This window comes from Drosophila persimilis, unplaced genomic scaffold (genome assembly GCF_003286085.1).
Source record: "Drosophila persimilis strain 14011-0111.01,24,50 unplaced genomic scaffold, DperRS2 tig00003933-arrow-pilon, whole genome shotgun sequence".
Taxonomy (NCBI): domain Eukaryota; kingdom Metazoa; phylum Arthropoda; class Insecta; order Diptera; family Drosophilidae; genus Drosophila; species Drosophila persimilis.
The window spans coordinates 1,298,553-1,315,784 of NW_020825706.1; the positions used below are offsets into that span (position 1 = coordinate 1,298,553).

The 17,232-nt window shown below is 47.4% G+C and overlaps 1 protein-coding gene across 1 annotated transcript in view; it reads left to right on the top strand.

Moving 5' to 3' along the window:
• The window catches only part of LOC6594248 (protein tincar), a 50,628-nt gene extending 34,252 nt beyond the window's left edge, over positions 1-16,376 (top strand). The window contains exons 4-8 of the mRNA XM_026994558.1: positions 158-392; positions 8,668-10,563; positions 10,841-11,276; positions 13,336-14,173; positions 14,982-16,376. Of these exons, the coding sequence (XP_026850359.1) occupies positions 158-392; positions 8,668-10,563; positions 10,841-11,276; positions 13,336-14,173; positions 14,982-15,833 (4,257 nt within the window). The 3' untranslated portion in view covers positions 15,834-16,376. The remainder of the gene's footprint in view (positions 1-157; positions 393-8,667; positions 10,564-10,840; positions 11,277-13,335; positions 14,174-14,981) is intronic.
• Positions 16,377-17,232: the final 856 nt, after the last annotated feature.

Sequence of the window (17,232 nt, forward strand, 5' to 3'; positions counted from 1 at the left end):
CGGCAGAGCAGGCTCCTTCCCCCCCCCTCCCCCCATGTGCATATCTTTTCCAGCTGGCAAATGAATATATGAACAGTTTTTTTGGCACACTCCAGTGAACAAACTATATTTTTCCATTTAATAATCCCCCAAAATTGTTTGGTTGACTTCTTGACAGGTTGGCAACTTGGCAAACGACGGCATTAAATTGGCCACTGGCGCCAGAGAGCGACGCTGCACTCTGGCCCCCCACGACGGACTCGAGGAGGAGTCACGCGGCGGCACGTTGCGTGCCCTGTGGACACACGGCGGACCGACGGCGGCCTTTGTCCATATCCTGATTGCTCTTTGTTTGCTGCTGCCGCGGCTGCTGCTCGAGGCACGCATCATCGAGAACGGACTGTTGCCGAAAGGTGAGTGAGCATAATTAATAGACCGACACCGAACCGAACCGAACCCGGCGCACAATACATTTGTTGTGTGGCAGCTCCTGGGGGGTATAAAGAAAAGTCACTCTCACAGAGGGGCATGCAACAGAAACGGAAATGTTTAAGTATGCAGCGAGAGGATGCCGCCACTGTTGTTGCATCTCCGGTACTTTTTTATGGCCGTCATTCCAAAAAGGACAAGAGGAAGTACTTATTGTATCTTTTTGGAGATGAGTATGACAGGCAGAGGGTTCTTTTTGTGGCACTGAAATTTGTAGAAGGAATAACCGAGGGAGCAGCATTATTTTAATGGTACTAATGAAAACCAACACGATCGGACATGCCTTGAATTTGCTGTGCACATTTATCTGTATTCTCCACTGTGCTAGCATTTTTGCATGTATTTTGCCTACAGTGCAGTCGAATTCGTCTTATCTCTTGATCTCTGCAGTGCTGCTAGCACGCAATAAAAACTCACTCTCTTGCAGTGGCTTCCATTCCATCGCTCTCTCGGCAACAACAGCTTTACAGTTTGTCAGCAATGAGGAAAAGAGAGACGCCTCGAAGCTTACATTGTTGCTTTATATTTATGCTTCTTCCTCGGACTGCATTGCGTCGCTGTTTCGTTATTGTTGCTGTTTCATTCTGTCACTGCTCTTTTTTGCGTCGATCCTCTCACGTTAGACACACTCCCTCGCAATTGCTTCCATTTCAGCACTCTCTCGGCAGCAAAAGTTCTGCTGTTTGTCGGTCACGAAAATTAGAGAGAGCTTCGCTGCTTGCATTGTTGTTGCTGTCTCACTGCACTGGTTCGATAATCGGCTGTCGATCTCGCAATTTCTGTATTATAATGCGCTCTCAGCAACAACAACAAAAACTCGCCATACACTCGGTTGAGTCTTCGTCTCTGTGGTTTACTCTCGCTCGCTCTGCGCATAAAAGAACGGCACCTTATTTTGCTGCCTACGGTTCTCTGTCTTTTTTTAACATCTATGAACACGTTTTATTTTGCAAACACAATCAGGCTCTATAAAACTACAAAAGACTTTAAATAAACCACAGCAGCAGGGTAACCCTATAGTCTCAATGCACGACTGCTTGCATTCTTGGTGAACTATTTTTATTGCATTTCGATTATGCACTTCCTGAGAGACAGAAAGAGGGAGCAGAAGAGCTCCACAGGGGATTGCAAGGAGGCGAATGGTAGATGGATGGAGCACAACTATAGGTAAAGTATTGTTGGGGAATGATGATTGCAGGTGGAGAGAGGGAGAGGGACAGAGGAGTGTTGGGTCGCATTGTTGCCTGGCGAGAGGATTGCAGTTATCCTCAGCTTCATTGTTGTGTCTGTCCTGCCATACGCCGCGTGGTACATTGTCATATTGATGATGGCGTTGATGGCCCCTCTCCCCCCCACCCCCACACACAATGACAATGATGACAACTATTAAACCGACCTACGACCCAACAACAGACTGCAGACTGCAGACTGCAGAATGATGCATGTGAAACAGAGGCCTGCCAGGGCCTGCAAAATCAATCATAATAATTTGCCTTTGTTGATGCAATCAATTTTGCTGTTACGTTTGCCATTCTGCATTTTAATTAAATTATTTGTGTGCCTGAAATGAACGAAAGCTTTGTGCTTTCAATTTAAATACATTTACTCTCCATATTCTCCATATGGCAGGGACACACGGCACTTACTGTTTAACCAAGATGTGTTTAGGATGCTCTGAAGGACGGTTAACAAAGTGAGCTTGTGGGAATATGTATGTGTGAGGGAGGGAGAAGAACAAAAAAAAAGTATATATAGCAGGTGGAGGAGGAGGAGCAGCAGCAGTAAGAGGCGCAGCAGAAGCAGCAGCAGAAGGCGGAGCACCAGCAGCAGCAGCACCAGCAGAAGGAGAAAGAGAAACAGCTTCAAAGGCAATCGCTGGGGAAATCTGCTAGCCAAACATCTACAATACATATTTGTGTGTGTGTGTGTGTGTGTGTGTGTGCGCAGTACGAGGTACTACGATATGGTATGCATGACCGCTCGACAAACAAAAACACAACCGAACGAGCGTGCACACAGGCTAACAACCGCAGGAGCAAACACCGAACGCAGAAGGACAAGGCAGAGGGCCAGAAACAGGACCAGCACCAGGACCAGGAACAGCAACCAGGTTGACAGGGAACGAGGTGCGGCCATTATGGCCAGCAATAAGCCATGTTATTAACAGAGGGCAAAGGCGGCAATATCCGTGGCAGCGGAAGGCACCCAAGCGACCCAAAACTCTATGCAAATGTTGGCCCGTAGGCAAGTGAGGCAGGACGCTACTCTACTGAGTCCTGTAACAGGAGGAGGCCTCTTTCGGTGCATACATATATCTCTGTCTGCCTCTGTGTGTGTGCTTTGTGTACACCCGGATCGACGTGTCTCACATGTGAGGCCAGAGGAGAGGGGAGTGACAGTAGCACAGTAAACTAATTCCACAGTTAATGGCAACCAGCAAACAGAACAGACTAGAAAAAAGAGAAACTAAACCAACTGGAAGGCAGCGGAAATTAGTTAAAATAACACGAATCCAGGGATGCCCTGCAAAAGCCAGCGAAAACCTAGAGAAAGAAGGGATCTTTAAGATATAAAATATAGAATTCCAAATGGTCTGCTAAGGGGAACATTCTATGGATCAGAAATCCCGAAAGCACCAAATATATTCCTTCAAGATAGTTTTTTCTCCAAAATAAAGAAGATAACTTCTTTTAGGACCTCTTTTAAGAATTCAGTAAATCAAATCTAAGAGGAATATTTTTCTTCTAAAAATTATTTGATTCATGGAAAGCTCTCAATGAGAAATCTCTATAAAATAATTCCCCCAGATACATTCTGAGTCCCACAAAAATACCAATCCCTTTCACAGTTTCTTTCAAAATCCTTTAGCTATAATGAAGAGTAAAAGAAGTCTTAAGATTTAATCCCAATTTCTGTTTAAATATTTCGGTATTTTGATTCAAGGGTTTTCCTCTTTCCATATGTTTTTCCTCCAAGTCGAATGCTTCCAGACGGCACCCAGTGTAAATGTTCTATGCTCTCCTCTGCAGCAAACATCCTTGGATACTACACATACCCCTAGAACCCTTTCGAACCCTTACGTATGCTAAATGCCCAGCGACTAGGGCACCAGTAGCTGTGGCAAGTGGCAACAACAAAACCAATGAAACAATGACGACCCACAGATGCAGGCAAACGGCAGCCAGAGGCAAATCAAAATTAACTACATTTAAAGTGAGTCAAAGTCCGGGCCCGGACCGGGATCCCGCAGTGCCAGGCCCAGATCCCAGATGTCGGGGGTTTATTGAACCAAAGAGAGGGATAGAGAGAGAGAGAGACAGCAGACAAAGGCAACATCGGTTCGCGGAGTAAATTAAAAATGTGGCCGAGAGACCAACATTGGAGTTGGACTCGACAGGACTCCCAAGCCCCACAGCCCGACAGGCTCCATCCGACATTCCACTTGCATTGGCATCATAAAAACCCATGACGAGATGAGTTGAAATCCTCGCTGAATCAATGATTGACTGGCTGACTGACTGACTGACCCCCGTCTGTGCCCCTCCCTCTGTCTGGGCTCTGTGATTTTTCAATTAATTTCGATGTTATTTTTGTTGTTTTGCCGCTGCTTTGGCCGCCTGCTGCCTGCCACAAAGTCAATCTCTTGTCGCTGCCAGACATTTCCACCCCCCCTCTCTCTCTCTCCCACCGAACTGGGGGAAATTGTTTTCGCACAACGTTTTGCAGCTGCAATCCCCATCGCTTTTCCCCTACTTAAATTAGAAAATCATTGGCACAAATAAAATCCTGCAGTCAAAGCCAAAGTTGCAGTTGATAGAAAAAAAAAGGGACAGAGAACCCAGCGAGAGATGTCCGAAGAAGTTAAAAGAGAAAGAGAGAGAGAGACACAGGGGGATGCCAAGGGGGGGGAGGGGAGCACAGCAGTTGGTCAAGCTAAGTGCAATGCCTTGTCGCGACTCGCGACTCCTTTGGCTCCATTTTCACGCTTGCCTGCACTCCCATCCGCTCTCCCCCTCCCCCCCCTCTCTGGGCAATTTGTCAACGAGGCTCTGACATCCTTAAAGACTTAAGCTCCTCCAAGATTGGCCTGTCAGACGGCCCTTCCTGATGCGCTTATGGCTGTAAGTTGCAGAATTATCATTTTCAGCAAGCAATTAGATGCATTTTCCACAACCCCTCCCCTCCCCTCCCCCTTTGATCGACAGGCCAATGATTAGTGTTTAGGCCAAGGCTAGGGTGGAGGTGGGGGGCTGGTCTATATTCCATAATTCACGCAACTTTTATATCAGCATAAAATCAGACTAAGAAGCGATGAAGAAATTAGGCGTCGCGGGCCAATCGTAAAACGAATGAAAGAAGAACGAGAAATGCTTTTAAAAACTTTCCACCAACTCGCATAAAAAGGACCCACCCAAAAAGGGGGCGTCGGAGGGGCACAACTGTAGCCACAAATGCATTTTATGATTATGTTGCATTAAATTCGCCAAATATTTGATGACTAAAAGGGATTTCCCTTGCCGAACAGGAAATGAGGGAGTGATAAATCAGTGGGCGAGGCAGAGGCGATAAGGAAATTAATGGATGCTCCTATAAAAGGAAGGAAAATTAAGGGAAAAACAGAGCACCTGCAAAAATGAGAAGGGGATAAAGAGCTTATTAAATTGGCAGCCGGTGTTTTTTTATATTTAAAAGCCAAAGTAGATATTTATACCCCTTTTTCCATCACCTCTAGGGTTTATAGTTAATGGATCTTTTGCTTAATAGAATAAACTTTAATGGATTACATTTTTTGATTCACTTTTTGTAGTTCCAATCCCTGAATACTCCACTCAAACCTTTTCTGTTTCCTAGCGAGAGTTCTCTAGAGTTTTCTCGAAACTCTGAGAGTTACAAAAAATAAATATATCCCCAAGGAAAAACTCAACTCCCCATCGAGCCATCAAATGCCGCTTTTATGCGCCTAACTTGAAAGTAAAAGAAAAACTTATTAAAATGCAAAAAAATCAACAAAAAGTAAGAGAAAACTTGGCAAAAGCCGGCAGCTGTTGTAAGACAATGAAAATGCGTTAAGAACGACGGAAGGATCCGCTGGAAGACCACAATTCCTTAATTAATTTCATTAATAGATGACACAAAAATCACTGTCCGAGACGGGATGGCAATTTTTATGAGGGGGAAAATCACTTATACGCCATGTTGCACTCATAAATAATTAATGCAGACATCTCTCTTCTTCAGTAGAAAAACAAATGAAAAATGTAATGGCCGTGGCAAGCGGGAGAAGGGGAAGGAAGGAAGGAGAGAGCCTGGACCTGCGCCATATTGAGCGCATAAAAGGCTGGCTAAACAGGCCCTCTCCGATTACGTTAAGGATGCTGGTCCTCCGGAAGTGGCTAAAGACGTTGAGCCCCGGCCTGTAGGTCGTCGGTTGTCGGTTGTCGGTCGCTGGTTCGTGGCTCGTCTCTGGCCCGAAGAAAACTTATCATTATTCATGCTAAAGACTTAACGAGCGCGCAGGCTTTGGGGTTGAAGGGAGAGAACAGCCCCCAGTCCCCCCTCCCCCACCCACAGTACGTTCGTCGTCTTATCGCAACTATTACCGCAGCGGGAAGTCCCTCCTTCACTGCCAGTGCCAGTGGGCGTTGCCCGACTTGGATTTGCGCATTTTCATTACTCTTATCCTTGGAGCTTCCTAGCTGTTCCTCCTTGTTCCTCCCTGTTTGGCCGCTCATTCTCGTTGGTGTTATTGTCATTGCCATAATCAAGGAGGTGGCAGAGTCAAGGCACCAAGAGGAGCAGAGCGTGGAGGCTGCCTCCGGGTTAATCTTGAGATTTTCGGTGTTGTCGGTTTTACGAGCCACTTGCCGCCGTCGCCGCCACCGCCGCCGCCCCTGCCAGGGAGACGACACCAACGGCAACGACATATTATTATGGCATCCATTGTTGTAATCCCGCTTCAGACTCAGTTTTCGTGTCTTTTGGGGGATCTTCCGGCATTGTCTTTAATATTTGTTCGGCAATTCCCATTTTGAGGACTTTCTTTTATTTCCCACGACCACCGACTGCCCGCTGGGCAAGAAACCCTCCCCCCGACCACCGACCCCCGACCGCACTAATAAATAATTTTATGAAAGTGTTAACTTGGCAAATTTCCCGCTGCTTTTGGTTGGTTCCTTTATTAACTAGGGCATCCTCCAAGTATCCTCGTAGGATAGGATATGCAATAACCGACATTATAAAGTAAACTAATTAGCGAGCTTTGGAAAGGACACACACCCCCCATCGAAGACAGCAGCCCAGGAGCTGCCAAAGACAAACAAATTGTGCGGCTCTGAAGTGGGGCTTTAATAAGGGATTAGACAAGAGCCAGGAGCCACAGCAGCGAAATGTCCAATTCCCAATATCCAGGGGCCGGGCAGCCTGTCAACAGGATTCCTTTATGCCCGATTGCCTTTCAATGAACAAAGTTGGGGCTTAAGAGCCTGTAAGCATTTCTGAATCTGTTCTTGGCTAATAGCTGACTAAAAGATTTTGTGTTTAGCATAAAATAGGGTTTCTAGGGGAAATTAATCAAGGTTTAGGGCAGAACTAGAAAGAGTTCCCTTTGGGTAGGGCATAAAACATGGATTTTAAAATGTGTGCAATCATTTTGTGGACAAAACTATGGCTTAGAAGAGGCTTGCTTAAAGAACTAACCAGAAACCAGTCGGAATGTTTGAGGGAGCTTCTGTGAAAACCCACCCTTAAGTGCTAAGCCACACTGGGAGAGAGCAAGACAAGCTTCCTATTGGTTATTTCGGTATCCCATAGAAATATGTTAATTGCTTAAGGAACAAACTAAAAACCAGTCGGAATTCTTGAGGAAAGCTCTGTGAAAGCGCACCCTTATGTGCTAAGCCACACTGGGAGAGAAGTATGGTAATAGTTTTACCTTTCATTGGTTGTAGACTTCTTTAACTGTCTCTAAAACTTAGTTTAAATTAAATAAAAAGAAAATCCATTTAAATTTTGCAACCGCTAATCCTCATTCCAAATGTTCCACCCAGAAAAACCAGATAATTTTCATATAAATCCCTTCAATATCTCCGAAATAAACCCAAGAAAATGTTCAGTTTAGTAGCCCCTAGAACTTAAACAATTTCCCCTGCGAGTAACTCAAGTATTTGCCAGAAAAGAAAACTAAATCTTCTCCTAATTGAAATACATAATTCCAGGCACTCGCTTGGATAGGATAACCGTTGATTCTGGCATGCATTACCGTAGATATTTGCAGATTTCAGCTTATCCTTCGTTTGCCTGATTGGATGCTCCAGGAAGCGCCAGGATGCCCCTCCCCCCCCAGAGCACACTCCTTGTCGAACGAATGCTTGACCGTAATAAACATCGATATTATTATGCTTATAGTTAAATGGAAGGAATCTGTAGATGGTGGTCGAACGATAGATGGATCCCAGAGACGGCTGCCACCATATGCTGCAAATGCGCGTTTAATTAGACCAGGGGGGCGGGGGCGTGGCTAATGGCTACAGCACAATCCTTGCTGTTGTTGGACCATTGTTTCGCTCCGGCATTCGAATGCGAACGGAAGTGGGATTTGTATGGGGAATAGTTTTCCACTCGCTTTCTCTCTTGGCTTTTCGTTTGGTTTTTTTTTGTGCTTGTTTTTGGCCTGGCCAAATCCTTTTGTGCGAACAATGGCTGCCACAATTTCTCCTTTGTGTTGTAGTCCAGGCAGCATACCATTTTGGGCAGTGCTGGCGAGATTTAGTCAACATTTAGGGCTCCGACCAGAGCAGAGCTCCACCAAAGGGATAGGTAGATACATTCAGGGGATTCGGAGATACATTTGCTGGGGCGATACATGTTTATTAATCAGTTGGGCGGGGACCAAGCCTCCCCAACGATGCCTCATTTAATTAACGATTGGTTTGGGGAGAGGGAAGGTGCTCCAGATCCTGGCGCAGGGGCTGTGGCTTGTGTTTATTTACTGCCCAGGCAGCATCCCTCTCTGTGTGTGTGTCCTTAACAGGTGCTTTACATGTAATCCTGCGTGATGTATTCCAATTAGAGATGCTCGAGCTCAAAGCAATTAATTCCATATACTTGAGCAGCCATCAATCAAGGCAGTGCCTTCTGGCTTCTCTCCAACACTCTCTCTCTCTCTCTCTCTCATCCTTTCCGGCTGTCTCTTCTTTGCAGAACAAATTTGGGCCACTGAAATGGACTTTGTTGTTATCAATCGACGCAATTTGATGGCCCTATCGGTGGTGGGACCTGCCACGGCCCTGCCAAAGCACTACCATCAACAGCTGCCGAACGAGCTGGATGAGGACCACTCACAGACTTTGAACATGACCGCAACCAGCAGCGGCAGTCAAGAGGAGGAGGACTACTACAACGACACCATGTTCACGGCCATTCGGGGACTGGGACCAGGACTGGGAGGCAATAACAACTTGTTCGACCTACGACCTCAACCAGATAAGGCAGCAAATGCTGGCGGCAGGAAGAAGTCTACGACGACGACGACGACGACGGCGGCGGCCAAGACAACGACAAAGACGGCGGCAAAGACGACACCCATATCCACAAAATTGAATGCGGGCAAATACTTTGAAGTGCCCGATTTAATTAATCAAGATATTGACGAGGAGGAGCGCCAGGAGCTGGAGGAGGCCATACACGACGACGAGGAGGACGTGGATCTCTCGGGGGAGGAGCAGGGCACGGTTATACTGCCAGACTTTGATGAGTTTGCTCCGAAAACCACAGGCAGGAGCAGCTCCACAGACGACAACGACGACAGCAGCAACAAGTTGAATATCGAGAATTGGCAGACATTGGGGACACTGGGGAAGGACTCGGGATCAACGACAACCGAGGCGCCAACAACAACAACCACAAGAAGAAGCACCACTACAACAACCACCACGACGACGACGACGACATCGACGACGACTCCTGCCACAACGACAAGGACAACCGCAGCGGCGGCAACAACCAAACAGCCACATCCTCATCACAGCAAAACCCGAAAGCATCACAAGCAGCACCACAAGAAACAGCAACAGCAACAGCAGCAGCAGCAGCAGCAGCCGCGTCGTCATCATGTGGCATCGCACGAGCAGGCAATGCTGGAGAGCTACCCTGGAGGGGAGCCGGAGGAGACCACCACGCGGGACAGCAACATCCACCGCGTGCGGCCCGAGGTCCTGCCAGAGATCATCATACCCTCGACGCCAGTGTCGAGCAACTCCAAGATCATAGCCATCAAGCCGAAGAACCAGAAGCGAAGGATCAGCAAGCGTTCGGCCAGCGCTGGCGTGGAGATCGAGCCGGAATATCAGCTGGGCGATGGCACTGGCAGCATCAGCTCGAGTGAATTTGTGGCCAAGTCCAACGAGGACGAGGTCGAAGAGAGCGAGGACTTTGATTTGGAGGAGGGAGACTTTCAGTCGGTGCCGGCCCTGACGCCAGCCACACCGGCACCGCCGACCACACCGCCCGGCAGCGACTACGTGCGGCTGGATGGCTTTGCCGGAATGCTGCAGCTGTTCTTTGGCATTGACAAGCCCATCGATGTGGCCATCTTTGCCCAGCCGCCGAGTGCCGAGTTCGTGAACCTCCTGTGCGCCCTGCTGGTGTGGACCGTGCGCTATCCGGCCGTGTTCTGGAACACCTCCAAGTCCTTTGCCTGTGTCTTCAGTCTGCAGATGATTGTGGCCGCGCTGGACATCGTGCTGGGCTACGTGGGCGTCTCGAATCTGTACAAGCTGCAGATCTATGCCGAGGCCATGCCCGTGCATCAGCCGGGACTCATACTGAACGGCGTCGTGACGCTGGCCCTGTATCTGCTGGCCACGGCCCTGGTGCTGGCCTCCTCGATGGTCATGTATCTGTACGGACATGGTCGCCTGGCCACCCGCATGCGGGATCGCTCGATCATCACTCTGAAGGCCAACGAGACCTGGATTTACTTTGCCCACTGCGCCTCGCTGTGCTTTGTCCTGGCCCTGGCAGTGGTCAAGGCACCGCTGCTCAACGATCTGAGTGCCACCTACAAGAACAATCTGCATTGCCCCACGTTTCTGGCAGGTGAGAATATGGCAAACCGATTAGTAATTGAATCGAGTGATTGTTTGGTTCAATTATTAATTGGACGGCACCAACAAGCAGGTCCAACCACGCCTTGAACCCCTTGTCTGTGGTCTGTGGCCCCTAATCCAATTAGCGGACATGGGGCTTGAAAACAAAAGACTATCGAGTGTCGCCTTTGTCCAATTAAACTGTCATTCGCTTGCCTTAATCTTAATATTGGATTTCCATTCTTTCTTCCTTTGTCTGTGGCCTGCCCTTGGATGCGGATTGGCAGCTCTCATTGGTGTCACGCATCTGTTGCTGTGGATTGTCGTCTGGCTCTGTCTGACGATCAAACGGCGCTGGCACTTCAAGCTGCCGCCGCTGGACAACACCTACGGGGGCCTGCTGAACAAGGCCAGTGCCCAGCCCCTGCTGATGTCCAGTGGCCAGCGGACGGGCAGCAACTCGAGCAGCGGCGGCAACTCCACCAGCACGACCATGAACGGCGGCAACGACTCCACCTCGAAGCCGGACATGATGAGCACGGCCACCAGCACGGAGCTGGGCATGGGCATGGGCATGGGCATGGGTCTGGCTGCCCAGGAGGATATCTACTGGCCGAAGCTGACGCCCAGCTCGCCCAAGCTGAAGGTCACCTTCAATGAAGTTACGAGTACGTCTGATGATGTCCTACTAATTGGTGACCAAGAACAAACTGATGGCAAGCGGTAAAAAATCGTTTTTTAGTTACAAAAACCAAAAAAAAAACCAACCAAAAGAGCAGATCGGCTCCCAATATTTGTCCGTTGTTTTTCTATTAACCTTTAGCATCTAGTTTCATTTAGTTTTTGTCCACACTGCACCTCCAAAAACACACCCACACCCACGCACACAGATAACCAAAACCATAATCCCGTACACACCCCAAGCTATTATCTGGAAAACCCATGCACAATTTTCAGGAATTTCCATTTTCTGTTTCATCTTCCATTCATTTATTTTTCGGCGTGTGCCAGTGTGTGTGTGTGTATCTGCACGTCTCATTAAAAACTAATTGCCCAACACTAGTTGTGATTTTGCAACACCAAATTTCGCTCACACATTTCCAAGCACTGTTTTGATTTGTATTTTTTCCTTTGTGTGATATTCGTGCGTGCATTTTGTCCTTTCTGTTGTTTGATTTGTCCATCAACCCCAAAACTAAAACTGATTGTTCATACTAAAACAGAATCATATATACGACATATATATGTAGATGTATTGTATGTCTAGAGGATGGAGGATGGAAGGAAGGAAGGCTGAAGGCTGAAGGATGTTTAATGATGAAGAGAAACTATTTTTGTTCCGCTTGTCGCCTGTTTTTTATATACTCGTCAAGAGATTCGTTTGTTGATTTTCATTTTTCGAATTGTTTAATAATTTCTAAACTAGAAACTTAATTACTACTAACTCTAGCTAATTGAGTGTGTGATGTGATGGCCGAAGTGTATTTCAATTAACAAAATACTAAAAACCAATCAATACTTTCGCACAATTTTGTATTGTGGTTGTTGCTGTTCGTTGTTGTTGTTGTTGCTATCGTTGTGTGTTTTGTAAATTGTTTAACTAACTGGAAAACGAAACCATTAAACTAACACAAAGCACAGGGAGAAGGGGGGTTTGTTCCGACCAAAACAGGGAGTCGAACTAATGGTTGGAGGAATTTGGAAAGGTATTTACACAGAAAAATAGTAGGGATTTCCAAACTGATAGTTTTTAAGGAATAAACAATCGAAACTACAGGGATTTCTATATATTTAAAGTGTAAATAAAGTAGAGAAATAGTTTGACAATTTTTAAGGAATAAACTACAGAGATCTACAGGGATTTTCATCTCTTTAAATCGTATATAAAGTAAAGAAATAGTCCGACCATTTTTAAAGAAGAAACACTAAAATCTAAAGAGATTTCCATCTCTTTAAAGTGTTTGTAAAGCAAAGAAATAGTCTGAAAATTTTTAAGGAATAAACACTCGAATCTACAGGGATTTCCATCTCTTTAAAGTGTTTGTGAAGTAAAGCAATAGTTACAAAATTTTTAAGGAACGAACTACAGGAATTTTAATCTTTTCAAAGTGTTTGTAAAGCACAGCAATATTTTATCTATTTTTAAGGAATAAACTACAGGCATCTACAGTGATTTCCATACTTTAAAGTATATACAAGGGAAAGAAATAGTCTGAAAATTGTTAAGGAACAAAATACAGGGATCTACCGGGATTTCCAGCTGTAAAAAAAGAGTCTGACAATTTTTAAACACAGGAATCGATAGGTTTGAATTAATTCCATCTATATAGTAATTGAGGTACTGAAATATTGGGATAATATTGTACAGGTAACCCAAACCGAAGCTTGTTACGCGGGGGCTAAGCAAAACCAACCGAGGGGTGCTGCTGCATCACCCGGAAACGTTTAATAGGAAAGGCAAGAGATCAGAGACTACTTAAAAGGGAGAATTTAGGACTAAAACGAATTAAATTAACTAAAACAAATAAGAATGAATAATTCAAGCTTAAATTCGGATAAGATTTCACCATAAAATTCCATTCCAGAGAGATTTATGAAAGATGTAGTAATTTTCTAAAGATTTAATCTTTAGTTCCATGCCCAAAAGTACAGAACAAGCCCTTGCGCTCCCCTCCTGCGATAACAACAACAACCAAACAATAGAGCAACAATACTCACCTTCTTGTACAACCTTTGGAACCCATCAATAACCCAACGATCGTTGATCTACTCCCCGATACAGCCATACGAGCCGTGGAGCCTCGATATGTTTTGCCAGTTCTGCGGGGGAAATTGACGACGGCGAGTACGCGACACTAAGGGCAGCCACTGCCGGCGCCGTTGTGGGCATCACCATGGGCAGCATGAAGAGTGGTCTGGGACTGGGTGCTGTCGGGGCTGGCACCGGGGCTGGAGGTGGAGGCAGCATTTCGTCATCGGTGGGCGTTAGTCTGCTCCACCTGTCGGAGTATGATGAGCTGCCACCGCCGCCGCCAACCACCAACCAGCACCATCAACAGCAGCAGCAGCAGCGACAACAGCAGCAGCAGCAGCACCACCACCAGCATCCACATCCTCAATTTGCCCATGGACATCCCCACGACTATGCGAACCTCAGCGGACTGGGCGGCATCAGCGACGACAACATCTCGGAGGAGGGCAAACTGTTGGCCTGCGTGCGAGACGATAGTATAACATATGCCTCGACCAGAGATCTTGAGCCGCCACAGCCAGCGGCAGCGGCACAGCCACCCCCACCGCCGCCGCCATTGCCCGTCAAGGGTGCACCCATGCCACAGCCACCGGCAGTGCTGCCCCATGCCCACGCCCACGCCCACGCCCACGCCCATGCCGGGCCGTACGGTCGTGCCCCCCAAGCCATGCCCGAGATAATGCAATTGTCGCCCGAGCACCATCACAAGTCGCATCTACAGCAGCATCTCCAGCAGCCGCTCCAGCCGCAGAAGCCGCCACATCATCCTCTCCAGCAACAGCAGCAGCAGCAGGGAAATCCAACGCATCAGCATCTAGTCAGCCCCTTGGCTCCCGTCACGGTTGCCGTACACACAAATGAGGCGCATGTAAGTGTGAAAGAAGAAGCGAGTGGAATGTGGAGAAATAATTCTTATAAACGATGGGGACAAGACAAATGTCCAAGGTAGGGGCTTCCAACAGCAGAAGAGCTACGAATTTCAGAGGAATAGGTGTTAGCTTAAGGTATTCTTATTGAAAATCCCAATTTAGGGTACAATTTATTAAAGATTTTGTCGATTGATTGATGCTAGTATCAAATTGATTGCCTCAAACGATAGTCCAAACATTCCAAGCACCCTTTTGGATGCCCTCTGCAAGAGGGTATTCCATTTTCGATGTAAAATCCAAGCACAGGATAATTTAATGTTTCGTGTAGGGGAGGCCAGGTCTGGGGACCACAGACGAGACGTGGCGAGGCGAGGCGCTGCGATGCGATGCGTGCCCCATGTTTTGGGGCGTGTACTATGTCACGCCCCTGGTGCAGAGGCAGAGTGCAGGCGAGCGTTGCAGGAGATTTATGTTTGCTGTTATGAGACAGCATAAATCAGTGCCAGGGCCACAGACAGAACAGGGGACATGGATCGGAGTGGGAATAGGGATTGGATAGAAGCCCGAATTAGTCTACGGGCCAGTGCACGGATTGATGGATGGCCCAGACTGCGGAAGGCTCCCGACAACGGACCCTGCCCGACTGACGCCTGATCTGATTTGATTTCATTTTCACTTGCAGACACGGCCCATCTGAAGCCACACCCACACCCCCAACCATCCTCATCAGTCATTACCCGATAGCCGATTCCTTAACCACTTTCACTGATTCCCGACTCTTTCTCTGTCTATCCCGCGTCCATCCAGATTGCCTCCAGTTCCACACCCCGTTGCCTGCGTCGCGCCGACTCGGGCGTACCCAACGAGGCCCTGACGCCACGCAGTGACACCACCTCGATCACGGAGAGCACCACCACCTCGCCGCCAGAGCGCGCCCCCTCCGAGTCCTCGAGCGGCGTGCACTCGGGCGAGGAGCGCGAGCTGGAAGTTATCATCAGGCCACGGACCAGCTGCAAGCCGCCGCCGCGTCCACCACAGCCGCCCATCCAGGAGGAGCCCTACGGCCGCTGCACCAACATGCGCATGTCCAGCTTCAATGCCGATCCTGCGGCCTCTCTCACCTCCTCCGCCGGAATGAACAGTGCCACCCTGCCGATGCAGCGCACCGCACCGGAGCAGAAGTTCGACTACACGGCCCACTGCAGCACGATGCCGTTGCCGGTGGGCTGCCACAGCCAGCAGCTTGCCGGCAACGCTGGCAACGGCGGCTATGCCTCCACCTCGGCCATGACCACCTCGATGGGTGGTGGGGCCATACCGCCGCCTCCCTCGCAGGTCACCAGCTTCAAGACGTCCGGCATTGGGATGCACTATGCCAACGCTGCAGTGGCCCTGGGCAACGGTCAGATGCAGGCGCCGCACACCACCCTACCGAACGGCGTCCGCTACTCGAATCCGCATTTCCTGCGCCGCCTGCCGCATGTGACCAAGGCAGCCGAGTCGCCGTACGGCCACTTGGGCTACGGGGCCGGACACCATGCCTTCGCCAAGCTGCCCCACGAGACGCATCCCACCATACCCGAGGACCGCGACTCGGCCAACTATTCGATGGCCTCCGATCAGGACTGCGGACTGTATGTGACGGCCCAGCTGCATTAGGCTTCAAGCTCAAGCTCAAGCTCATCCAACTATTTACTCAGTTTTTCGTAGTACTGTAGTACTGTAGCACCCTAATCGTATCCGTAACCCCGTACTCTTCTAAGTTAGCCTCTCGGTTTTTGTACAGCTCCGTGCCCAAGAGAAGCCACACCACTAATCCACTAATCTTCCAAAAACAATGCACTCGAGATCGGCTGGAGAACGAGTCCCAATTTGGGTATACATGAGTGTACGAGTATGTATTCATTAATTTTCGATTGCTTTGCCTAAAACAATGATCGACTACACACCTACACTCAAGCGAGTGCGATTATCAGTATGAATATGAGTATGTTGTAGCACAAACAACCCACACACACACAGACAGACACACACAGTCGTAGCTGATGATGACAAACGCCCACGCAAAGGAAACCTTAAAACTAACTATATCTTCATGCATCTAAATCTACATCCAAATCCAAATCTAAATCTATTTATATTTATATCTACATATATATATATATTTATACATGGCTATGCTCGTATACAATGTGTAAGATAATAAGCTAATCTAATGTGTTTAAGTAATCAATGTAAACTAAAGTTTATCATATCATATATGAATGGAATATCTATAGCTAACTGTAAGAGCCCTCCCCTCCCCAGCCCCCTATACTATCTACGCATTACTCGTAAACAGAAGGAAGAAATATCATAAACTTGATCATGTGCAAGCACTCAAAGTATTTTCCCCTAAGCAATTTTCACTAAACTAATTAACACACACCCGCGCACACTCGGAAGGAACAAAAGGCATACGAATTTAAGCAGCGATTGTATGGTTTTTATTGTAAGAATTAGTAATTGTAAAATGGTAACCAATTTAATGGCACTTAATAGCCGAAAACCATATGCTTCAGCTAGTCGGATATAGAGGATATAGACACCCCAGCAAGGCTTCTGCATACATACACCTATGTACGAGTATTTTCTATGGTCTCGCAGCGCTTAACGTTTAAGATGGATGTAAAATGTAATGTAACAAAGCGACAATATGAATACTATTATTTAATGTATGATACAAATGATATATGTACTATCCACGTCCCCCCCCGCATACATATCTCCACATAAACACACACTTAAGACTTTCCACTTTGGACTCCTGCACATTGCTTCAAAATGTCGTTTAGCCGCCGCATAGATTTTTTTATTTCTTGTCCATTTTCGATTGGCGATTGGTCTACTTTCACATTTTAAGGATTAGCGATAGCAGAACAATCATCCTATTTGGTTATCCTTGAACAGAGCTCGAGAACGATTGATCTTATAGAAAGTATGGCATATTTCAGGCTTCGCTGAGAATATAATGATCGAAATTTATGAAGTATCTTTTGTGTTTGGCTTTATTTATAAA